At 31.8% G+C, this 26701-nt stretch overlaps 1 protein-coding gene across 7 annotated transcripts in view; it reads right to left on the reverse strand.

Moving 5' to 3' along the window:
- Nucleotides 1-10433: 10433 nt before the first annotated feature.
- Nucleotides 10434-26701, reverse strand: part of LOC143255818 (bone morphogenetic protein receptor type-1B-like) — a 69419-nt gene continuing 53151 nt past the window's right edge. For all 7 annotated transcript variants that reach the window (XM_076512093.1, XM_076512095.1, XM_076512098.1 and 4 more), the window contains 3 exons: nucleotides 26003-26178; nucleotides 20296-20426; nucleotides 10434-17318 (listed from right to left, as the gene is read on the reverse strand). In XM_076512093.1, the coding sequence (XP_076368208.1) occupies nucleotides 17190-17318; nucleotides 20296-20426; nucleotides 26003-26178 (436 nt within the window). In that variant the 3' untranslated portion in view covers nucleotides 10434-17189. The remainder of the gene's footprint in view (nucleotides 17319-20295; nucleotides 20427-26002; nucleotides 26179-26701) is intronic.

Genomic DNA, 26701 nt, shown 5'->3' on the forward strand with positions numbered 1-26701 from the left:
TAATATATTTGAAAGAATATTTAATTAATTCATGATAAAATATCAAGAACATGTTAAGACACGCGTGAAAAAACGTTAAATAAGGCCAAGCAGGACAATATATGTGTGAAAGAATGTGTGCTCATTTTAAACATTCGTTCACACGCATAAATAAGTAAAATATTGTGTATATAGAAAATTATATTAACGTACCAGTAAAAAATGTTAATCATAAGTCTTCCATCTTACAATGAAAAAAAGAATATTAAAGAATGCGATAAGAAATCGAACGTGGAAACATACGGTATTAACCTAATCTTGATGGAACAGTAATAGAATAGACAAGATCATGTATTTAATTTGTTTCTCGTGTCCATTTTCTATACAGCATGTTAAAAACTAGTTATGACTTTCATAGCTCAGTGTATATATGTGTGGAATTACATTAAGATAAGATTTCCGCGGTAACTGGCTTTAAAAAGAAAGGTACCATACGTATGTATATACTTGAGGAATTGATATATATAGCCATACAAAACACACACATGCATATATACATCAAGTTTACCATAGTCGTAACTTACATTACAAGTGGCTGTAATATACGTAGCTTCTTCCTTAAAATTATATACTGTTATGTTTATTTGATCGTTTTAATTTCATAGCATTGGGCCACATGATTCAATACCTTGTTTCGTTAGATTTATTGTTGATTCTCACATCTAACCCTATTAAATTGTTTTTCGTTTAACTTGAATTTAACTTAAATATTTCTACGTTAAAGATCAGTTCACCAAGTTACTTCCACATCTGTAGGCCTATCCAGAGTTTAGAAGCTTACTTTGGTCTTTCTCTACTGAAAGTCTAGCCAATGATCAGCATTGTTTAATTAATTAAATTAAAGAACTACACAGATGTAGTTTAAGATTTAAACCTACTGTTAAAAGGTTTGCTTTCAACCTTTTTGTAAGAAGCTCACTTTGCAATTTACCTATTAAAGTCCTGGCCAGTTGTGAGATGCTTGCTTTGGACTTTGCCTACTAAATTCCTAGCCAGTTGTGAGACGCTTACTTTGGACTTTTTTCCTATTAAAGTCCTAGCCAGTTGTGAGTCGCTTACTTTGAAGTTAGCCTTGCATGGCCAGGTGGTTAAGGCGCTCGACTCATAATCTGAGAGTCGAGGGTTCGAATCGCCCTTTCGGCCGTGGGGGCGTTATAAAGTGACGGTCAGTCCCATTATTCGTTGGTAAAAGTGTAGCCCAAGATTTGGCGGTAAGTGGTGATGATTAGCTGACTTCCCTCTAGTTTTACACTGCTAAATTAGTGACAGATAGCGCAGATACCCCTAGTGTAGCTTTACGCGAAATTCGAAAAATAAACAATACTTTGGATTTTGCTTATTAAAGTTCTAGCTAGTTGTGAGAGGCTTAGTTTCGAATTTGTCTATTAAAATTCTAGTCAATTGTAAGACTCTTGTTTTGAGCTTGGTTCATTAAAGGCCAAATCGAGTTGCGAGAGATTTACTTTTGACCTAGCCAATCCAATCGCGTAAGGCTTAATTTTAGACTTTGTCTATTGAGATTTCTCAGTGAAAACTAAAGCTTGATGAAGATTAGTTTGGATTAAGTGCACATTTCAAGTGATGTAGGTAAAAATCATTTATGTAAAAAAAATAATGACAATGCTAATGAAATGATTGTGTTATTATAGACATAAAGTTTCTTTGAAATAAAAAAAATCAAGTTTATAAACATATCTAAGTCTGTAAAATCTCACTAACTCCACAAGACTAAATAAACGTCGTAAAATGAGATTTCTCGAGAACTAGGTCTGTAAAGATAGCTTGTAATAAATACTGTTATTTCTTTATTAATTTATAACATAATTTCTTTTTACTGTTGAGAGAAAAAGTTATTTTATTAATATTTTCACTAATTTGTGTGTTTTTATTATATAGCAAAGCCACACGGGGCTATCTGCTGACTCTCCTGAGGGGAATCGAACCATCGATTTCAGTGTTGTAAGTCCCTAAACTTACCGCTGTAGCAGTGAGGGACAATTCGTGTTATGAAATAAATACTCTTAACCATTTAATGAATGGCATGGAGATGTTTCACCACACTTAAAGTTCACCACACTACAATTTACCTGAGAAAGATGATTCTTATTTAACGAAATTTACACGATATAGTCGATAGAAGTCACGTACATGTTATGTGAGTTAGAGCTAGTCACCTCCATGTTATGCGAGTGAGAACTAGTCACCTGCATACAACCTGAGCAAGAACTAGTCACCTACATGTTGCATAAGTGAAAATTATTTTCCTGCATACTACATGAGTGAGAACTTGTCACCTACAAATTACATGAAAATAATCACGTACGTATTAAGAATCATTGTCTGAAAAATAATGGAAAATTAGTCACTGAAGTGACTGTTAGCTTTCTTTCATAATTTTGTCAGATTGAAAACACAACAACAAAAACATGTTTTTAACATAAAATGTATTAAGGTTTTAAAAACTCACCAAACTTTAAGAGATATTTTTATTTAAAAAATGTTTGCTATTAAGGGCAAAGCTACACAGTGAGATATTTGTTTTGTGCTTACCACAGATATCAAAACCCGAATTTTAGAGTCATGAGTTCAGGAACTTACCGCTAGCCATTGTTATTTTGAGCTTCCCCCATGTTTGCTTGTTTGAGTAATACCGTACAGGAATTATAAACATTATTTTGTAATTATACAAGTTATAACAAGAAACATATTTGTTCATGTGAATAATGCCCCATATCTGAGGAGAACAGAATATTAGCTGCTGAGACGTAAGATATGAACTATTTATTAAATAGTATCTGACTATGAAAGATTGTATGAACTAATAACCACAACAATGATTAATATATTTTAAAGATGCACTAAACATGTGGCATAATGACAAGAGTATTGTAAAGTTAGTTGGTTTATTTTAACATTATAATTCGCAAACTAATCAGTATAAAGCTGTATTATTTAATACATGAAGCAAAAAAAAGAGAGGGTGGTTTGTTTGTTTTTTAATTTCTCACAAAGCTACACGAAGGCTGTCTGCGCTAGCCGTCCCTAATTTAGCAGTGTAAAACTAGAGGGAACGCGTCTAGATGGAAAAGTTAAAAAATGATCATAACCGGAGGGCATTGATCGTGAAATTCACCTGGTCAACATTTTGACAATGTTCAATGTGATACCATTCACGTCCTGTATTGTTCTCATCCGTAAGAGATGGTGACACACATCTAAATAATACTGTCCGACTTAGAAGAGTTGCACTTAATTTGGTATGATGTCGTTTAGCTCAACTAAAGCAGTGGACGCATCAGAGCAACTCAGTGTTTTAGGGTGGATCAACAGCAAAGAATCAGAGGCGGAGAGAGATATCTGGGAATTGTGGTCATGTTCATGGAAGAATATCTGTTGATTCTACGATCCCTGAAAACATCATTTCCACCACCTCGTCAGCTCACCAGTCAAACATTATAACTTGCCTTTGATTAGATTTTGAAATAATAAAGACGTTAAATGGGGGCAGTTAATTCTACAATAATATTATAGCTGTTGTCTGTCATGTTAAAAACCTTATATGATGAGCAGTTGAATTTTGTTTGTTATCTGTGTTTTTAGAATTCTAATTCACTGACTGTCACAAATATCAAACGGAAACTCTTAGGTTGCTTGTTTATCATTGTAAGTATCATCTAAAAATTCACTTAGATCTATGAAGTAAGTTTTTGTAGCCTTGTACGAAAATTCTGAGCTGAAAGACTAAACAGATGACAACTCGTTGACAGCACTCAGAGATAAAGCTTTGGCTATTATTTTATATTGCACCAACTCCATCAAAGAGCACCAAACCATTTTTGCATCAACGAACAGTGAAATATGACTCTAGGCCCGGCATGGCCTGGTGGTTAAGGCGCTCGAGTGGCAATCTGAAAGTCGCATGTTCGAATCTCCGTCGCACCAAACATGCTCGCCCTTACAACCGTGGGGATGTTATAATGTGACGATCAGTCCCACTATTCGTTGTTAAAAGAGTAGCCCAAGAGTTGGCGGTGATGATTAGCTGCCTTCCCTCTAGCCTTACACTGCTAAATTAGGGATGGTTAGCGCAGATGGCCCTCGTGTAGCTTTGCACGAACTTCAAAAACCAACAAACAAAACCATAACTCTTATGACTCGTCGCGTCTAGCCCTTACAGATTATCTCGCATACATTTAATCAAACATGATTTATGTTTTGGATCAACTGAAAAACAAACAAACAAACCTTACTTTATTTTAATGGTGGACCAAATTTCTTCTTTGTTCATATAGCATAGCGATTTATTTTTATGATTCTAAGTTTTGTACTTTTACCGAAAACAAACATCAACAGAGTTGTACCGTATACCAAAAGAATCTTCTACGGACAGAATTGGTGAGGAGAAGACAAGTTTCACTCACAATTCATCTTGCTTTATTCCAAATAAACTTGACATAAATTTTGTCTTATTTTGTACTTTAAAGTTCGGATAATGTTTTGAGCTCATACACAAAGACTCCTCATACAGTCTACATCAACATTTGCATTTCATTACACAAAGGTTTCGCCTTGACAGGATTTTCGGTCTCGATCTTGTGTTGCACAAGTTCTGTCTTGCTTGGTCTGTCTATGAAGACTTTTGCGTACTGACACAGCATCTCTTATTGGTCTTTCTTCTACTTGCCAGTCAATTTTTCACTTATGTTTTCGACAACATATGTCTCATCTCGACACAATGATCTTAGGTCTAGTAGGTTTTCTGTGACAAAGCCCTTGCCTTCTGGTTCTGCGTCTATGATAGCTACACCTGTCATGTCCACCTGTACCTCAGTAGCTGCATTCATTAGGCGTTTATTCTTTTCGAAGAACCTTTTCAAAAGATTGGCTTCATAGATCTACAAACTACAATACTCACTTAAAGCAACAAGCAATAGCAGAAGGTTCGAGTGACAGGAGGTCAATTCACAACAATTGAACTACACAATAAATGATTCGTAAACAATTAAGCAAACTTGGCGTAAATTATCGCTTTTGAAAATACTAAATTTAACACTCAGGCTTTATAATTATCTAAATCATTACTCTCATATCAAATTTAAACGAAACAGTCGTGTAAATCTAACCTGCAAGGTATAAACAGTTTTTAAAATGGCGTCTGACTTATTATGTCAGATTCTTGTTCAGCGACTTAGAAAACCTACCACAGACTCCACAACACCTGTATGAACTTCCAAGTGTACTTAAGAGAATATCCTATAGATAAAAGCACTTCCCAGATCACTTCAAGTCCGTCTGTCAAGTTTAGTCTTACTACCTTAAAATTGTGGGAGAAGTTTGCTGACAAACATGTTTGCAAAACCATAACGTGAATTAATATAGAACATGATCAATGAATATTGGAATATGACAATCAATGTAGGATTATAACTTTCTAGCTCGCTTTTATTACAAGAATAGTGAGCTATAATGTTCTCTCGGAATACTACTGTCCAATGAAAAAGCCGAATTTTAATTAACCACGTCTGAGTTTTACCGGCGTGTTTTCGATGTTTTTACTCAAACCAGGAATCATAATACCAGAGTGAAATACTTCAAAATCAATAAAAATGTCTCAAACATTAATATAATAAAAAAAATAAACGAATAGTGTTCATGTTTATTAATAGTTAAAGTGCTTCATTATTACATTATATTATATTACAATTTTTGAAATTTAAGATAATAACTTATTAATTTAAATTTTTAATTTATGGATGAGTTTATTTTAATTTATCCGTATGTTTGACATACAAATTCATGTTACGTGTATGTTTCATGTATTTCCTGATTACCAGCAGGATGTCAGAAGAAGTAAAATATTTCTTTTACTAGGTGAAGATGAAAGAGATATACCTATCTGTCACAACACAAAAAGCAACTTATACAAATGTAAATTTCCCTGCCAAATAAACAAATTTCAGCAACCATTCAACATCCTTGAAAATTCCTTAAGCTGTTGTCCTGCTAATGTTATCGTATATGTCTGTTACCAGTCACTGTAATGTCCTTTGTCACACCAGTACTCACGACGAAATAATGATTTTTATTATTTAACATTATTATTTACAAATTTAAAATATACCAAAAGTCCCCAGAACATTTTAGAAAAATTTTGAGCTTTACCTTTTCGTATAAACTACGTATTTTCAAATTAGGATGAAATACTGGATTAAAATTATCTTAAGTACGTGGTTTAACTTGTTTTGAATTTCGCGCAAAACTTCACGAGGGCTATCTGCGCTAGTAGTACCTAATTTAGCAGTGAAAGATTAGAGGGAAGGCAGCTAGTCATCACCACCCACCGCCAACTCTTTTACCAACGAATAGTGGGATTTACTGTCACATTATAACACCCCAATTTCTCTTGACCATCTCTTCCTTCAACTAACTATTTGTTTAGATCAATCATCATGCCTTGCTTGCCAGATTATCCCGAAAAATTGAATGAGTTGTATTATGGGTCACTAATTCAATGAAAACGAGTATACCTGAAACTTTTTCCACATTAAAAATGTGGTATGTGCTGTTAAAACTGGACTTCAGAAGATGGTCTGCGTGTTTTATCTTGGTTTAGGGTGTGAAAGACAATGCATTGTACATTGAAAAGTTCTCTCTATCTCTCAGAGTTAGCTCTGAAATTTTCAGTGATTAAGCTCTTCCCCCTCGGAAGCAGTAGGTCTTCTAAAAATCAAGTTTACTGAATATACCAGTTACTGAGGAAGTCACAGTATAGCCAACTTGTTAATCCTTCAAGTAATCTAGCAGCTATCCTTGTTGCCATTCCAAACAACACCAAAGAGGACACCTATGCTGGCAAAGAAGAAGTGGTGTCCACTGAAAAGATGCTTTATCAGAAACGCAGTTCAACTACTTGCTGATGTTACCAAATGTGCTCACACCTTTTGTTGGTACACTACGTTTTGAAGCTAAAGAAAACCTTTCTAGACCTTCAATATTCTCTTGAATTGTCCTGGCTTTATGAGAGTCGAAGCTTTTTTTTTAATTTCGCGCAGAGCTACTCAAGGGCTATCTGCACTAGCCGTTCCGAATTTAGCAGTGTAAGACTAGAGAGAAGGCAACTAGTCATCACCACCCACCGCCAACTCTTGGGCTACTCTTTTACCAACGAATAGTGGGATTGACCGTCACATTATAACGCCCCCACGGCTGAAAGGGCGAGCATGTTTGGTGCGACCGGCATTGGAACCCGCGACCCTCGGATTACGAGAGCGAACGCCTTAACACGCTTAGCCATGCCGGGCCAAGGGCCGAAGTAACATCAGCCATTACTAAGGTTCCAACCATCTAGACAGTAATAACTGTAAAACCACAGACACCATCGAAGATCAACTGGTGGTCTAATGGTGAAAGGGAGTGGAGCCTCGACTTAACTTCAAGTATGTTGTAACACTTTGTATATTTCTTTGTAATTTAAGGGTACTATGTGTGTACTGAACATATATATAGATGTATGTGTGTATTATTTTCGCAGTACCAATAAATCTGTTTGATTTTAATGTAGTTTTTTAAATATTGTTTCAGTGTTAGTTTTTGTGTGACCGTAACTTGAATATAATTTTTAAGAAGAATCTTTATAGTGTGAGCCCATGCCTTGTTTTTCAGTTCAAGGGTTTGTTACCAACTTTATGAGATGTGTTGCTATTTAAAGATGAAAACCATTATTTCAATGTTGAAGTGTATCCTTGTTTTTATAAGAAGTGATTTGCTCACAATGTCAAAGTTACTATTGTTACTTCAGTTTCTATGAATGTTGCATCTTAAATAGTAAAATTATTTGTTTCATCTAAATATAGCCTTCATTACTCATTTATAAAATCATCTAAATGAAGGCAAGAGCAGAATTTACATATTTTAAAATATTTTGCTTTATTATGGTTAAGTTAAAAGCTGCACAATCAGGCATACCAATGACATTTATGAAAAAAAGAGGAAATGGTATATAACCTGGCGCCACAGCGCGGCGCAGCAGCGCCTGACTAGGGGGTCCGGAGGCATGCTCCCCGGGAAATTAAAAAAAAAATGGATGCTATTTGGTGTGATTTGGTGCAATCTGGAACATAATTTCTTTATGTTTTTTGACATTGCAATGTTGGAAAAGTACACAATATATGTCATATAAAATAACAAAAGGAAATTAAAAGACTAAATCAAACTAATAAAAACTATAACTTTCATTTACAGTTTTTAGCAGATTGATTTATTCTTTTAATTTGCATTCATTTTTTAGAAGATATATCAAAATATCTAAAATTAACAAATAAAATAAAAAGTAAATAAATGAAATTTAAGATTGTTTATTTGCTATTTATTCAGTTTAATTTTTTTCTAAATCAAAATATATTAGTAATATGAGTTAATAAAGCCAAAATAACTCAGTAAATATTTCAAATACAAATCATTTCATTATTATCCTTTTTGTCATCAATAACATCATCATCATCAACTACTGGTATGCTGCCAATTAAATGTTTTACAGTCATTGCCAATAACTACTTCTCTGCTGCATATATTCATCCAATTTTCAAATCACATAAAATTACTCTTTTGGCTAATCATGACTACCTACAGTTCAAATTGTTCATATATGCAATCTTGTCATTATACTACTGGTATCTTAATGTCAGTGAATTTTCCATTCTTTCACAAATTGACAATACAAACTAAAACAGCATATGAAGGAAAGCTATGACATTGCTTAAAAATTCAACTACTGATATGGTTCAATATTAAACTACTGATATCAGTGATATGCCTCAGAAATTAAATTTTGTACAGTCACTGACATCAACAACTACTGCTCTGCTGCATGTATTCCATTAAAATTACTCTACATGACTACCTACAGCAAAACTTGTTCATCTATACAATCTTGTCAGTAAATAACTGGTACCTCAATAACAGTATATTTTTCATTCTTTCACAATACAAACTGAAACAGCAAATCAAGGAAAGCTTTGACATTGCTTCAAAATAAAAGTAATGATATGCTTTAAAATAAACCACTGGCACTGTATGCTGCAGATAATAATAAAATGTTTTTCAGTCACTGATATCAACTTCTGCCCTGCTGCATAAATAACAGTCAAATTTCCTTTAATCAATCTTGGCTACTTTCCTCTTTTTCGAGACAAGGGTTTCCAGTGCTCTCTTCAGAGCTTTTTTTCTCTCCTTCTCTGAATGAGCAGCTCTCTGTGCCTCTGCGACTTTCTAGGCTTTTTCTTTAGCCAAGGTGGCTGGGCCAGATTTCACAGAACCATAGGCCTCAAGCCTTTCTGCCCTTTTCTTCTGATTCTCCCTCAGCTTTGAGGCATACTTTGAAGCTGCTGTTCTAATGTCCTTACACATTCTCTTGTCTACAGGATCAAAATGAACATCTTTCCTTTTAAACATTTCAATCGCTGTTGTTTCTTTGGAGCGTAGAGAATATTTTATCGTCTGGTATGCACACGATACCAGACCACGAGGCCTGCAACAAGACTGCCTCCAAGATGGCGGTCAGATTTTTTTTTTCTGCAATAAACATTGAAAAAATACGATTTTTCCTCAAAAACCACCTACCCGGTTCCCAAATCGCTCATATTTTCTCCTCGAATTTACACGAATCTCGTGGGTGATCGTTGGCCGTTTGAAAACCGCGGAAATCCGCGTTTTAGCGGAAAAATGGCACGCATGCACAATGGACTATCTTTGCTGTGCCCATCACGTATATTAGAACTCAATTTTCAGTGCTACAAGTTTCCAGATTTACCACTAAATCACTTTGGAGTGGGCGTTTTTTTATGTAAAAACAATTCACATAATATTTCCAAAAATACCAAGTAATTTTCCATATCAGTTGTATTAATGTAATTCAGATATTTCTAATTAATTAATACATTTGTGATTTGCATTAAATAATGTCATTTACAATTCATGGCCACGTGGTTGGAGGCGTTTTTTATAATCTTTATTGAGGTCTGACCAATCATATTTGAGTTGGTGATTGTTATAAACTATCCAACAGTGAAGCATGAGGCTCAAATGCAAGGGGGGAATAACTGAATATTTTTTAGGGTTGCCATTCAAAAATAACATCGTTTCGGAGCTCATTACGATAGCGTGGTTTTCAGTTGTTCATAGATCAGATAAACTTTTAGCGCTTTTACATACATGGTTTGTCGTTAGCATCTTTATGTCTATTGCACTTTTTACCTTGATGTGAATTGTACAATTACTTATTTTACTGTTTTTGTTGAATAAACTTTAAAAACGTTCAAATTTAACGTGACGAAATGTCCTTGTTTTTGGTATTATCAAAGACAACCGTAACAGTAAAAAACAAAACGAACACAATATACTGAGAAACATTTTGAGTTTAATTCAAACAAACTGTGGAAAATAATACAATATACAGTTTATCCTGCTGACAACATAAGAAAACCAACTGTTCTGACCTTTGAATATTGAGTTAAAGCAAGTTCTCGTAAAACTGGCCCAAAACTTCAAGCTGTAATTAATTTAGTTTTTATTCTTGAGAAATCTAATAACTATATATAACTTAAATAGCTCGAAGGCACCAAATATTTCACCTGTGATAATCAAGTGCATTTAATTTTGATAATAGCCCGTCTTAACGTCGTATTACACGTATTCTAAGTACAGAGTGGAGGTTTTCGAGTTTGAAGGCACTGATGCAATTCTACTGATTGCAGCAACACACCAACAGCTGAAACAATAGCCTTGTGTTCCATAAGATTGCTGCCCCCTACGTTCTTTATAAAATAATACTATTATTTTCTGTGACAATATCAGCATTAACTATTCAGTAAATATAATCTGAATTGAATCTATAACGGTTATTAAAACACGATGAACACCAGTGTTCATTATAATTGCTGTATTTGTGGGTAAACACTTAGTTCACAGGTAGCATTTTATTTTTAGTAGACGTAGAATAACTTTTATTTATGTTTCTGAACAAATAATAAACAGTAGTTGATACTGATATAACAAGGAAATAACAAATAAAACATTCTCCTAAAATTGTCGCTTAGTAATTCTGTGTCGATGCCTTTCAAAATAACTCAACTCCATAAGACTTTTAAACTTGAAAACATTTTGGTTTTAAAATGTAACCATATTTTATGTACATACATGCCCGTTAAAAATCACCATTACAAACGTCACTTTGATAACGTTAACCTCTCACGTAATTACATAAACAGTTCAACTGTTTGGAATGAAGGAAAAACAATCTTGGCAACTGGAAATAACAGTCTGACAAGTAGTTCTTGTACAGATATGTTTGTTCTCAAACAAAAAACAGAAACCTATGGCCATTTTAAACAATACTCAGTTAAACAGACAATACACAAGTTATCATAAGTACGAAACTCGTTACGTAGAATATGTAGCTGTATTGTTAGGTTATCTTTTTTATATATAAAAAAAAAGATATTCCATATCAGGCACCGATTCCGATATAATTTCGCAGATAAATGGTTGTTTGCCAAAATATTTCTGCTGGAATATGTATGTATGTATGTATGTGCTCTGCATATTAATTAAACATTAATTTAACATAAACTAAAATTCCATTTTCTGAAATACTGAAGAGACTGTTTATAATTTTGATGCATAAGTAAACAAGCCGGATGAGGCGTAAAACTTCTTTACCTATTAAATTATTAGCAGTGCTGTCTAAACACCTATTCAGTCCTAAGAAAAGTTATTTGTTCATATACACTCAAAAGAACTTGGGTATAACAACTACCTTTAACCCCAAACTAGGAATAGCATTTTGATTTTGATCCAATTTTAATATTTATTTGTGGTTTAAAATAATGATTCAAAAAACAAAAAGTACATGGAACACGAGGAGATAAGATAAAAACCATATATGAAAACACACCGAGTCTGTACTTACGATTACATCTTTACAATGTATTAACAAAAAGGTTATTTATATTTGTATAAACAGCTGTATGTCTATTTTGAACTAAATAAAAACGTGGAGATCTAATATCATACACATTTCTTTAGTTATATGGCACAAAAAGCCAGAAGTCTATAGAGGATTACCTCAGGTTGTTGTGTTTGCTGATTTTAAACGGAGCACAAAGCTACACAATGGGCTATCTGTACTCTGCCCCACAAGGTAACGAAACCCGAATTCTAGTATTGAAAGTCCAAAAACATAACGCCGTGGTACTGGGGGACTTATTTCAGGTAGTTCCTTACTTATCTTTCAGCAGAAAATTATTACTCATAAATTAACTGTTTAAACGTTTTCATTAAAATGAACCAACCAATTAGAATGTGGTTGTTAAACACCATATTATTCATAAGTGCTTACAAGTTCCTTTCTTATGTACAGATTTTGGCATTAAACATTTGAAAATCGTCAAGAGTGTAATGATCAGTATTTTAACATGCTTATTTAATCAAACTTAGAATCTTCCAGTTTTTGGCAAGATGCTACAACTGTTCTTTTAATTTTCCTATCACTTATACAATTACCTATTTCTTGAATGGCATCATACAAACAGAAAAAAAACTTTATGAGTTTAGAACTAATTTACACAAATAATTCTGAAAAAAAAACCTACTAAGTATTTTAGTAAGCTTATAATACATTTAAGTTTGATTTCTAAAAGTTTGTGAAATTAGGTTGTCACTGATCTTCAGATTAGTGAACAAATGAAAATGAAAATCAGTACTAGACTGCCCATACAATGGTATATGTATACGCTGCCAGCAACAGGAAAAACATCTCAATAAGCTACGTAAATGCAAACAAACGAAGAATGAACAGATAGTCACTTATCAGCATGAAAACAATGTTGAACTAGATAACTGTTGGATGATAGTTCAAAACATAACTGTACAAATAAGTTGTTCATATCCACTTTTCTGAATAAGGCAGTGTTTGGAAAAATAATATCAATTCTTTCAGAAACATCCACCTGACCTTTCTTGTTCTAAGATACACAACTAAGTTGGAATGAGTATTGTTAACTGAAAGAAACAACTCCCCAGTGGATATTTCTTTCAAACAACAAAATAAATTTAAACACATCTGTCTGGATTCATGCAAGTTTGGACTTTCTTCCAGTTTGTGACACTTTACCAACATTTAAATACATTTTAAAATACAATACAATTGATCTACATGTATAAATAAAGACAATACAAACAAGAATCACAGGTAAGTAAGTATCAGTCGAAAAGAGCAATAATAAAAATTAATTTCAACTGAACTCAAATAGCTGTAACACTTCCTTTTTTTTCTAGTACGTATTACCTTTAATGTTGGAAAGTATCCACGCATATACGCACAGGAGATTTAAAGAGGATAACACTTGGAACAAGACTTTATAGGAAAGTTTCAAGCAGCAAAATTAAAGTATCTTTCTCAATAGGTAACACTAGCATAAACGATTACAATCACCAAATTACTTTTCAAATATTCCAGCAGAAACTGAACCGAAGATTCACCTCTGAAAGAACAAAAACCATGCAAAAATATTTATTACTTGTATATTATTTCTTAAATGCAATGATAATCAGTGGTGGTCAAATACATGCTTAAGAAATGAAACTGGTGTTTGACTTCCCCTTACCAAGAAATGTAGAATTACCATCAGATTATAAAACACCTTGTCCCCTCTTTAAGAGTAGGTAAATAAAAGTTTTAGTTTAACAAAAAATAAAAATAAAAAACTGGTATCCTAATTTATGGACAATCTGTTTAGTTTTTAATAAGCACAAAGAGAAACTACAATAAAAACCGATTTCTCATTTTAGTATTGTGAATATCTTAACTGTAATAAGTCTGACTAAAATTTATCAAGTGTAGGGAATAACGTTAAGTTCAGAAACAGAGCATACTAAAACCTGTTGCTTTCACAGATATAACTGGAAGATTTCCGCTTTCCATTACCTTGATATCTTGCATCCAATCCTTCTTGCCTCATATTACTAGCTTGTCTAATCATTACATTACAGTAATACTGCAATTTACATCATCATACTTAAAATACCTAGGAAGATATCTCAGAAATTATACAGATTAAAATTAAAGAGAGGTAGTATATCAATTGTACACTTGTTTTATAGCACAATTAAGATAGAAAGATTGAAATATTGCACATCAGCAAAACTTTAATACATGAAAAAATCAAACCAGGCAATAGTTTTCTGGTATTTTTTCCCATTTGTTTATGTTGTTTCAGTTGAAATTTACTTCCATACGTATGTTTATGTCCATAACTATTGTTACTTAACCAGTAACTTTAGCTTTTTAAATGCAATTATATATTTGTAAAAAGTTTATCGTAATCCTTTTTGGACTGCCTGGCTTTACCTAACTAATACTTTTGTCTAATAGTTATATTAAAATAAATCATCTTTAGAAACAAACAAATTTACACATATTTTGAAATATTTTCACTCTATTAATTACAATGCATGAACCTATTTTTCTAACTTTTGAGTAAATTACCACATCCATTGTTAAAAACTGGTTCATTTAAATAACTTTAAAATGCTACCATAAAAATATATAAAAAACTGCCAAAGCTATGAATACAATTTCAATATTAAAGTACACATGAATTCCATGAAAATCTGAAGTATGAGCTAGACTTGACAGTCTTTAACATAAGAATGGCAAACTGCACTATACACAATTGTTTTACACTTTGAATTGCAATCTCACAAAATTCAGAACCAAGAAACTTTAACAGAATATATTACAAACTAAATGAAAAGCTTTGTGACAATTCATTTCCATGTTATTAACTTATTACATTTCTTTGGGTTTTTTTTCTTGTTTTGTATGCAAAGCTACACATTGGGCTATCTTCATTCTGTCCATTATGACCATCAAACCATAGATTTTAACACTGCAGGTTTGCCATAGAGGGACTTGTAATTTATACTTATATTATTATTCACTTTTATTAACAATATTCCATACTTTTTTTACAAAATATATAAAGAAATATTTATACTTTCTCCAGTTAATTGTTTTGTTCCTGAAATTCCAAAAAAATAATTTAATAAGTTTTATCTTGCTTTATTGTATTTCTGGATTCAGCTTGAAATGAGTTTCTTGATTACAAGGAACATTTTTTTTAACCTTCAAAAATACTGACTGATAAAAGTTATTGTGAAATTAATTGTATAGAATTTGATATCCCACACAACTCATGCCCTCTTTAGAAAGAAATCTCACAAGCAATACTATTGTTTTGGGAGCAAAATATTATGTGAATGGTCACTTGTATCTCCAATGATGTATAATTAATTCTTATGAAGTAAGAATAAGCCCTGTTGGAAAAGTTTTGTTATTAATCATATCTAGCTGTCTTATGGTGAAAATATTACATATCAGATGTGAACTACTGCAACAATTTTTGTGGTAAATACACAACTGTTTCATGTATTGGAATCATTCCACACAAGTCTACATTCCATGAAAAGTTTTTTTGTCAGCTATATTACAGCTGTCTTAAGGTGGAAATATTCCACATCAAATGCGCATTACTAGAGTTTGAAATATTCCCTGATGATAGTGTTGAAACAAATTTGTCATGTTTGTTTCCCATACCTTTCTTTTTCTGGAAATATTCCACATAAAACCATACATTACTGTAGTTGGAAATATTCCCCAACAAGTGTGCACTGTTGAAACAAATTTATGGCATTGGCTAACATACCTTTCTTGTTTTAGAAATACTCCACATCAAATGTATGTTACTGGAGTTGGAAATATTGCACATCAAGTGTGTAATGTTGAAACAGATATATGTGCTTAGCACACAAACCTGTATTGTGGTGGAAATATTACAGATCAAGTATACATTCTAAATGTGGAATATTTCCATGTTAAGTGCATTGGAACAGTTTTATGTCTGAACATGTTTGGTGAATATACTTTCTGTAAATATCAGATATAATGATAAAGGTTTACCTTACATTTTTTCTGGTAACTGACCTACACTCAACTTAGTGCTAAGCTGGCTATTAACACTGGTAGTAAAGGAACCATGTTATTTTTAACTGTTACACAAATTATAAAAATATTCAACAAATCTAAAAGTCATACACTGTCTATATTAACACACGAAAAACTCTGAAATGATCAAAATCTCCGATAATTAAATACTCTATGACCTTAACGTTTACTTGTTGTTAAAAAAGGATAACATAGGAATACATTCAACAATGTTTTATGATTAAAATATATCACTATTATTTTCCATTTATCTTGTATTTTTCTGACACTAAATCAGGGTGAATAATAAAAAAAGCATACTATTTAACACTTACACTTAAAACACAAATTATGGACCATTTTTTATCATCTGTGATGTGTGAACTCACTTTTTTCATGTACTAATTCAAATTGTAAAACTTTCTATAAATGAAATTCAAATGCTTGAATTCTCTAAACAAAACTTAAACACAAATAAAATGTTTGATTTTGTTTGAATATTTGTATCTAGTTAAGTAAGCTTGTACCAACAAGCCACTGATTTCTTTAACTGATGCATATAAAAAAAACAATTCTTGCAAAACACCACTTCACATACAGTACTATTTAACAGTACCTGTAATTACAAGTCTGATAACTTAATGAAATGGCACTCTACCTTACAAAATTGCATATTTTACAGTGACCATCCTTCTGCTAGATCAGCAGTAGTAGAGTTTATGATAAATGTAACTTTATGTTGTTGTACTGGAAGCTCATTTCCCTAGAAATCTCTGTTCATCAGGAGCTTGGTTTGTGCCTCTTAAGCACTAAATCTCGAAAATCTTTTAACAAAGTTTCTTTAAGGTGAGGGAGAATATCTCACTCCAGGCTTTCTTAGTGAAGAGCCTTGACACAAGGCTTTGCATTGTTGGCATGCTTCAAATATTCCTTTTTAATGGATGACAGTGTGGATAGATTCATACTGATTTGGTTTTTGTTAACACTGCCACTGGCTGCCACTCACTTTTCAAATATTCTGACCTGCACATGCAATTGCCTCCTCAGAGGAGGTGGAGAAGGCCTGTATTACTGAAGCTGACAATGCTCAAAAGTTGAGGTAGTATTGGCCTTAAAAAACTTTAAAGTCTTGGCTACTATTCAACTTTAGTAATGTTTTCTTCACCCGTAAGGAGGTAAGTCTGACAGATGGATTTGAGTGCCAACACTCCTGCATGACTTTACTGATTGTTTGAAGGACCTATAAAAATATCATACAATATATACACATATACTCCCTAAATACTTTCAAATAACCCTGCCCTACCAATTTTGAATTTACTGATTTTCATATGTATTACTGGATTTATTATATCAAATTTTTAATCACATGATGGTTTTAGGTTTTCCAATATTATTTTAAAAATTCTGATTCTGAGAGAGGAAAAAAAATATCTTAAAGAAATAACATTATCTAACAGTTTGTTTTTAATTTCAAAAACATGTTTATAGTTGTGAAACAGGATATAGAATCTGTAACTAAGCTAACCTGAAATACTAAGGAAACTTAATTTTTAGTCAAAAAATAAAAAGGATAATACCATGATCAAGGTTCAACTAGAACTAAAATTTTTGTTAGAAGTTGAGTGTACCTCAACTTTACTATATCTTAGATTACGTGAAAAGTTAAACATTACTCAGCCCATACAAATTCAGAATATATTTTAAAACAATCAAATGACATATAGACTGGCAAACATAAAATAAGCTTTATAATATCATAAACAGGATATGTTTATATGGAGTTGAGTATCTTGCTGAAACAAGACACTGGAAAAAACAACAACAAAGTATACCACTAAATTATGTAAAGCAAAGACATCTAATATTGTTAATTTCACTCTTTATGTATCACACATAGAGGACAGGCTGAAAAAGTCGAGTTTAAAAGCAAGCACAGTTGCAAGCATGGTTCAATGCACTGTTGACACCAGAAGGGAGGGACATAAGGAGGGTAAAAATTCAACTATATTTAAAACAAATCTAGTGTGCTTTAACTCAATGTTTAAATATGTAGGCATATTTAATATTAATGTGACTGTTTCAACAATGTGTACATCATATACAGTGGAGTGCCATTAAGCCGCAGACCAGTAAACCGCAAAATTGCTTAAGCGCTGTAGCAAGTCTTGTGAGCGATGTGAGCGAGGATTATCGCAGCTCATCGCTAATTTAAGAACGTGTAAAAACACGGCTTACAAATTTAATCCTGGTTTTATAACTTCAAGGGGATATTTAAAAAGGATTTGCTTTAAATTGGGAAATAAATAAAATATATTACAATAGAAATCGACTGTTAATCTATCTTATCCGCTCTCTATGTCAGCTTTATGGAGGCCGCCATTGTTACCAAATCACACCTCTCCATACATTAAAGTTAATCCTCAATAAATCCGTGAAAAAAGTGATCAATAATTAAAGTATTATTTTTAATTCGATATAATGATATAATGATCACGCAATGGCCCGGATGAGGCTCCTCGGCGGAGCTGTTGGCGACTTTAGCTTTTCAGTCACAAAGGTTTAAGCCGCGGACCACTTAAGCCGCGCAGGTTAAGCAGGTTGACTAATGTGACTGTTTCTACATTGTGTACTTCATAAATACCTGTTTCTACATATACATATTTAATACTTAACAGTGTACTCCACTGTATATATATTTAATACTAATGTGACTGTTTCTACATTGTGTACTTCATATACATATTTAATACTAATGTGACTGTTTCTACATTGTGTACTTCATATACATATTTAATACTAATGTGACTGTTTCTACAATGTGTACATCATATACATACTTAATACAAATGTGACTGTTTCTACATTGTGTACATCATATACATACTTAATACTAATGTGACTGTTTCTACATTGTGTACATCATATACATACTTAATACAAATGTGACTGTTTCTACATTGTGTACATCATATACATATTTAATACTAATGTGACTGTTTCTACAATGTGTACATCATATACATACTTAATACTAATGTGACTGTTTCTACATTGTGTACATCATATACTTGTGTACAACTAATGAAAAAGATACGATAATATTTTCAACAGTAATATTTTCAACAGTCAATCTTTTCAATCAGTTTGGTTTCTCCAGATAACAATTATGGACTGGTGATAATCTTGTAATAGTTCCATGTAACTACTATACATTATCTTAAAACAAGTGTTATTTTAAATTAGGCACTGATCTATCGAGCAGATTAAAGCCTGTATTTGTAATGACCCTATGAATGGCAGGGGCATGTTAAAAGATTAAAAAAAAAAATCAAAACAATGGGAAATTCAGACAAGGCACTGACTGCAAAATGAGGAGAACCAAGGGCTGAATTATGAATAAGGCACTGACTGCAAAATGAGGAGAACCAAGGGCTGAATTATGAATAAGGCACTGACTGCAAAATGAGAAGAATCAAAGGCTGAATTATGAATAAGGCACACACAAAAGTGGTCCTAATAAAGACATAAACAAAGGCCATAGCAAAATGAATTCAGGGGCATGTGGACTTTGGTCACACACACACAAACTGGAAAAAAAATAGAGATTGAAAAATGCAGAATATTTTCTTCAAGTGTTTTTATTCCTAAACTTTCAACACATGGAAATTTCTTTCTCTCAGAAAAACGTTTCCAATTTTGTTGCCTAATATTTTTGTTTTCCTATTTACAAAAACTGTTGTTTACAATGGAACTTTACATGATTCAGTGCACCAAAGAATGCTATTGCAAAGCATTCAACATCATTCAACTACAAAATTATCAATATTGCAAGATTTGTTACTGTAAATCCTGTTAGTTTGCTTAATGCAATATTATAAGTTGAAATACTAACACTGTTAATGGCACAGCAAATTCTGATATTTTCTACCTAACATTATGGCATTTTACATGACCTCTACAGCTCACAGCTCGCATAGAAATTACATATACTTGCGATAGTTATTCAACAACATTAATTTTAAGTGCTTTAAGACAGTAACACAAAAAGAAATTCATATATATATTGTTTATAGCATAAGCAAGAGAAAAAGAAAATCAAAAATAAATGTGGGAAAGCAATTGACTGATTGAGAGAAATAATAAAATATAAAAGTGTTCCTCTAAAAATCTGTATTTTCTTGGATTACTTGTAAAAGTTAATTTTATCAACTTACTTTACAAGAGTTCCATCTGCTAGGGATAGCAGGTCGAATACTTTCAACACACACTACTTTTCTCATGTCCTCAAAACTTGGATCTGATGATACACAATCATAGTAAGGTACCTGATATTCATCCACAACACCTAAAAAAATGAAGTTAGATATTCATTTAAAATGTCTGTAGAAACATACAAGAAGGAAACATTATTGTATTTTAAGAAAATAATGGATAGGAAATAAAGCAGAAATAAATATTTTAATATCTACATAGTTTTTCAGTAAATATTCCTATCATTTTGATGATCTGTCTTTGAAAAAGTTTTGTGACACAATTTGAACATTCTATTATCTGAATGCATTTCCTTTAAATTAAATATCACAAAATGTTTCTTAGATGCTGGCTTCAATAAGTAAACAAACATACTGAAAAAGTAGTTGAAGATGTGACTAGCAAGTTTTACACCTGTATATGAAACCTAGATGTAGGGAAGATGACACCCTAAAGTCCTAAACTTTGAGGTAAAATGTTAGAAGACCATGAAAAATAAACAGTTTAATCATGTCATGCAAATTAGCTACATGTGTACCACAAACCCTGAAACCAATGATACATGTTAAACTCCCTCAGTTCTTTTCCTGAAATTCATTTCTCAGCTGCCCAGAAAAGTGGTAGGCACTGTTATGCAACAGATAGTAGATTTTCATATTAACCCAATTTTTATTGAATTAGAAAAAAAAAATCAGATACTTGAAAACCTGATAATGGATTTGCATGATCAATATTGTTTAAATTAACATACATGTTTTTGCTGAATCATAAATACTAATCAAGGCAAAATCCAGTCGTCTCCTCACTTCTCATTTTTCAAGTGCAGCCTCTCATAGCTCCTATCCTTAGATATGATATAACACATGTACACAATGTCATACTGTAGTACTAACTGTTATTTTTTAACTTACGGGCTGGAAATACATATAAAAATCAAAATTGTGTGGTAGCCTATACACTTATATGAACTTGTCTGTCATTTTGCCCCCTGCTAGTACAGCAGTATGTCTTCGGATTTACAATGCTAAAATCAGGGGTTTGCTTTCCCTCGGTGGGCTCAGCAGATAGCCCAATGTGGCTTTGCTATAAGAAAACACACACACTTAGTCATTTTGAAGGTTCATCGAAACAAAAGAAAAGGTAAAAATTATGTAAACACACAGACAACTACATGGAAAATAGTATATTAATTTGAATTTATTATAAAACTATATATATATATACATCATATGAAAATGGTAGTGGTTCAATTAAAAAAATTTCAGGTGACACAGCTGAAACCAGAACTATTTGCTCAGCTTAAAAATAGTCTTATATACATGATAACTATTACAGTTGGTGTACTCCATAACAAAGTTTGACAAGTTCTTGGAAGAAGGGGGAAGGAAAGTGCAGTAGTTATTTCACACAAAATGGTTATTTGAGTTGGTAACAAAATGTATGACATGGAGAATTAGTTTGACCACATGATAGAGTTTAACCTTTTGAACCAGTAATGTAACTTCTACTGTTGACAATGATACAAAAAAAAAATATTTTAGCAAGTGGAAGAATCCTAAGGAAATGAATATCAATCTAATACCAACCAATTTCAGTTATGTAGCAAAAACCTGGTAGGCAGGTAGGGAGTTAAATTATCTACTAACAAAATTAGGCACTTTGGTAAATGGCAAAGTCTTTGTAGGAATATAACAGCTGGCAGTGAAATGAAACTAAGTACTTTAACTGATCTTTACAGGGTTAGTATGACTACTGAACAAAAATTATAATTTAAAATAATGGCAAAGTCAATGTAGGTAGACAGCTAGTCTAGCTATTAAATGAACCTAGCCACACCAGTTGGATGTTAAAGGTCTTATATAATAACTCTACAAGATCTGTTACTTGAGCTAATGGCAGTTATTGTTAGCAGACAGCTAGTTTAGTGATTAAATGAAATTAAATTAGCTGCTGGATGACTGGCAAGTAATGACTATTCAACAAGATCTGTCACTTGAACTAATGGTTTGACCTTAAGTATTAGTCTGATTATATCAGTGGCATTACACCATCTGACATTTTCTTTCTCACAATGTAAATACTTAATCAAATTCCAGTAAATCTTAGTAAAAATGTTTTATCTAAATATTAGTTTCTGATTTAAAAACATCATATAAATTAATATAATAATCATTATTTTAGTTTGTGAAAGGTACTTTGGTAAAAAATATGAAATGTACTAACTTCCAAATCAGAACTTAAATTTTTATTTTATTTTATATACCTATTTAATTTCAACTTGTCTAATACACATTAACATTTCTTTTTATACTTGATTTTATCAACAAAGCAGCAATTGTTTTTGACTACTAAAAAAAATGAAAAACTGATAAAAATTCACTGTTGACCTGGGGCATAGATTAGATATTAAATTTTGCCATGAGAATTCTTATTCAAGACCAATTTATATTTAATAAATATGGTCTATGTGCTCTACATGAGTTATTTCATTTCAAATTGTTGTTTGAATATGATGAATATTCAATAGCTAAAGGAGTTCAGTCATCCAAATACTTTCTGTTGCTTACAGTCTTCACTAAATCTAAGTTGACTTAATGTCTTATCCTAGAAGAAAATTGTGTATTTATCAATAAATATTGGAATTTTAAGTTTTCAATAACATGAAAAAATTTTCAGCAACAACAACAAAAAAAACAATCTAAAAACATTTGCAGATGTTTGGTTTGTGACTAAATGTTATGAAATAATTTTTCCTGTTCATCTCTAAACAGCTTCTTGGTAGTTAATATTTTTAACAAATTAGAAATTACTGCTCTTACCACTTTAATTACTCTGTATTGATGTCTACAGATTAAAATCTTTTCTTTCCAATCATTTTAACTCTTAGTTCTAGTTCAAAGCTTAGTTTCACTGATAAATTTACCGACTACATGCTACGGCATCATAAAACCACTGACAGATGAAGAAAATCAGGTGAATAAAAAAACAGGAATCTAATAAATATAAACCAATAAGGTAAGCAGAAACACTAAAAAAATTAATAAATCTTTTGTTGAGAAAAAAAAAGAACTTTGTGTGAGAAGGGAAAAAACCCTAAAATTACAAATTTAACAAAAGAAAAATCTTTGAAGATATTTACAGAGAAATTAAAAGACAATAAGTTCCTAATTTTAATAATTTTTTTGTATTGCACGTTGATGATAATGGTTGGAGTTGGTGACATGGTAAAAAATTTAAATTAAATAAAAACATTTTTGTTACACTTTTAATATTCTGTTAGGAAATTCTAGAGATTATGCAAATGAAACATGAAACTATAAGATGAAGAAAAGTACTTGTGTACTTAACATGTGAAATTCCCAAGTCGATTTCCACAAATTATGAACCCAACACGAAAGAGTTAAAGAACTTTATTATCAATATATGTCACTAAACCTAGCATAGTTTATAATACAAATTTTAATGTTTTAGCTGAAAATTTTAAAATATTCACAATTTTTCTGTGTAAAATAACACAATTTTATCCTGACTTAGATTTTATAACTTTAACACAGCTTCTATGCAGCCTAGCTAATTACAAATACAAACTGAACATACTGATAAGCATGAAGATAAAATCTGAACATCATATCTTCTTATTTTGTTAAGAGATCAATACATTTGTTAAACCCACTAAACAGAACTCTATATTTTTTATGCACTTCAAGTCAATTATTCACTTATGCCTACTTATATAATGGATATACTTACAACCACTATACTGCAGCAGTGTGCAGAAATCCTAAGTTTATTTGTTTTGTTTTGGCACTTAAAGACAATAGTTTGCAGGAAAATCTTGATGGGTGTTGATTAAAGTTAGAAAGCCAGATAAACTATATTAGTTTTGAACCATTATTTTCTATTGCCTGAAAAACGTTTTTGTATTCTAAAATGCAAAGTTAAAAGATTTATGAATTATTTTTAAACAACCAATACATCAATAAAAAACAAAGTAGGGTTAGCAAAGCACAGAATCAAAGTCCAATTGGCTCCAACACTGAAATGAACAATTAACTCTTTTTTTATCTATACTTTTCAAAAGTAACTAAAATATAAAAATTAGAACTATCTTAGATTAGTTAAAAAAACAGGTAAAATGAAATGATGGTAAAGCTTAAACTCTGTGCATGTTATGACTGTAATCTGACTTTTATTTACACCGAGTTTATAACCTGAGTTTTCACTTCAGCGAGGGTCAAAAGTACAATATAACTATAAAATTAAAAGAAAGCAGATGTGAAAAGGTTACAAACTAAGGTTGTTCAGATAATTAATTAAAATAATCTGTTGCAATCTACATAAAAAAGTATTACTGATTTTATTAAAAGCATTTCTACTCTATTTCACAGCACATTGATGAGTTCACTGCAGTTAGTGTAAGGGCAGTGACAGAAAGAGATGAAATACAATATTTTAAGAAAAAAAATTTGATATTTATTGAGGCAGTTGTAAAAGTTATGCATGTAAAACACGAAAACTTTAAGATGAAAAACTCATCCTGCATTTAAACTGCAACATGAAAACTCACCCTGCACTTAAACTGAAACATGAAAATAAAATGAAAACTCATCCTGCATTTAAATTGACTCAGTAAAGGAGTCATGTGTTCACATACAAATATTTAATAAAATAATTAATTAAAAATCCAATTTTTTCATTGTACAATATATGTAATGTTTACTAAAACTTTGTCAAACCTTATGAAGATACACTTAAAATATTCAGAGTTATAGTGTGTAAAGTTTCATAGTTACATGGTGGTTACAATATATCAAATTGACCAAGTTTATATATGCATGTAATAAATTATAAACCTGTTTTATACTCATTTACATATTTATTAGACATCTTTACAGTGATTTTCTGGCTCATCCAAGTAGTTATGCAGACTGGTATGGCTTAGTGCAAATAAGACCTGACATAGCAAGCAGTCTTAATTTGATACAATCAAGTGCACGATAATCTTAACCAAGCCTAACCTCACCTTTTTTTCCATAATTTTTCCCTATGATACTTAAAACATCATATTTAAGATGACGTATGAAATGATAGAGCAAGCTCTAAAAGACAAATCTTCACTAAAACTGTAGAGGAACTTGTTTACAGATGCCTTTTCTTCTAGCAACATATCAACAAAAGCTCAATGTAAATCACTGAAGATTACAGTGCATTATTTGCTTTTACAATTCAAACACACATAGAAAGTTTTCCAGATAATAAGTTAAGAAATCTGAGTTACTGTACGTACTGCTGCATGTTGCACAAGTGAAATTCACAACCCAATTTTCCTAAGTTATGTGAGCCCAAAGCTCATAGTGCCTTCAAGCAGACAGATAATTATATTATAACAACTGAGGTTGAAAAACAGTTATTGGCTCAAAATTAATAATACTATACTTGTATCGAAGTTGCAAATAGTCTCTTCCTTCTAGGTTCTACAAGAAACAGGTCACACTTAAAAACAATCTAGGAAATTCTTAAGTATCAATAATTTTGTTGAAAAATCAAAATTTGCAATTTCTTAAATAAATAACTCACTTTAAACATTCATAACTTGTAAATAAATGGCATTCTTAAACTTAAAATAATGTAAAATTTGATTGAAAATAAAAAGTGTGATATTTTACTTACCATTTGTAAAACAGCATCTGGAAATCTCCCAAAGAACAAGAGCAAATGAATACATGTCTGCCATCCTATAGGAATCAAAATGAGAGGTGTTGATTGTCTCTGAAATAACTTCAGGTGCCATGTACCGTTTAGTTCCCACTCGTTGATTGGCAGCTATATCTATTTCATTTACCTCACTGTTGAGGGAAAAAAAAGGATTTAGGAATGGTAAAATTATTTATCCAGCTTCATTATGCTAGCTTTGAAAACTGTCTAAGACTAATTAATATAAATTTAACTACTTATTAAAAGCCATCATAACTATTGTATAAAAGACAGAAGAAATATACAGAGATTTCTAATGATGTATGTAATGCATAAATCCTATGAAAAAGAGTAACACACACAAGCCATACAACAGACCATTTCAGTTATTTCAAACTTCTGCACTTGCAACAGGTCGACAAGACACAGCATTCATATAAAACTAACTACCCCTAGTTGGGTGGCACAAACCTTTAATGTAATTGAACACATTGCTTGTTTGTTGGTCTATATATGCCAAAAATGTGCTATTTTTTTCCTTATCATGCTGGTAAGCCTGATCTAACACCTTCAGTTCAAAAGAGTTGATGTTAAAAGAATAACCTTAACTATAAATGTTTTACCAATACAAATTAGCCAATTATACTTTATAAGAAACACCACTTGTGTCATCTA

Source organism: Tachypleus tridentatus, chromosome 7 (genome assembly GCF_004210375.1).
Source record: "Tachypleus tridentatus isolate NWPU-2018 chromosome 7, ASM421037v1, whole genome shotgun sequence".
Lineage (NCBI taxonomy): Eukaryota > Metazoa > Arthropoda > Merostomata > Xiphosura > Limulidae > Tachypleus > Tachypleus tridentatus.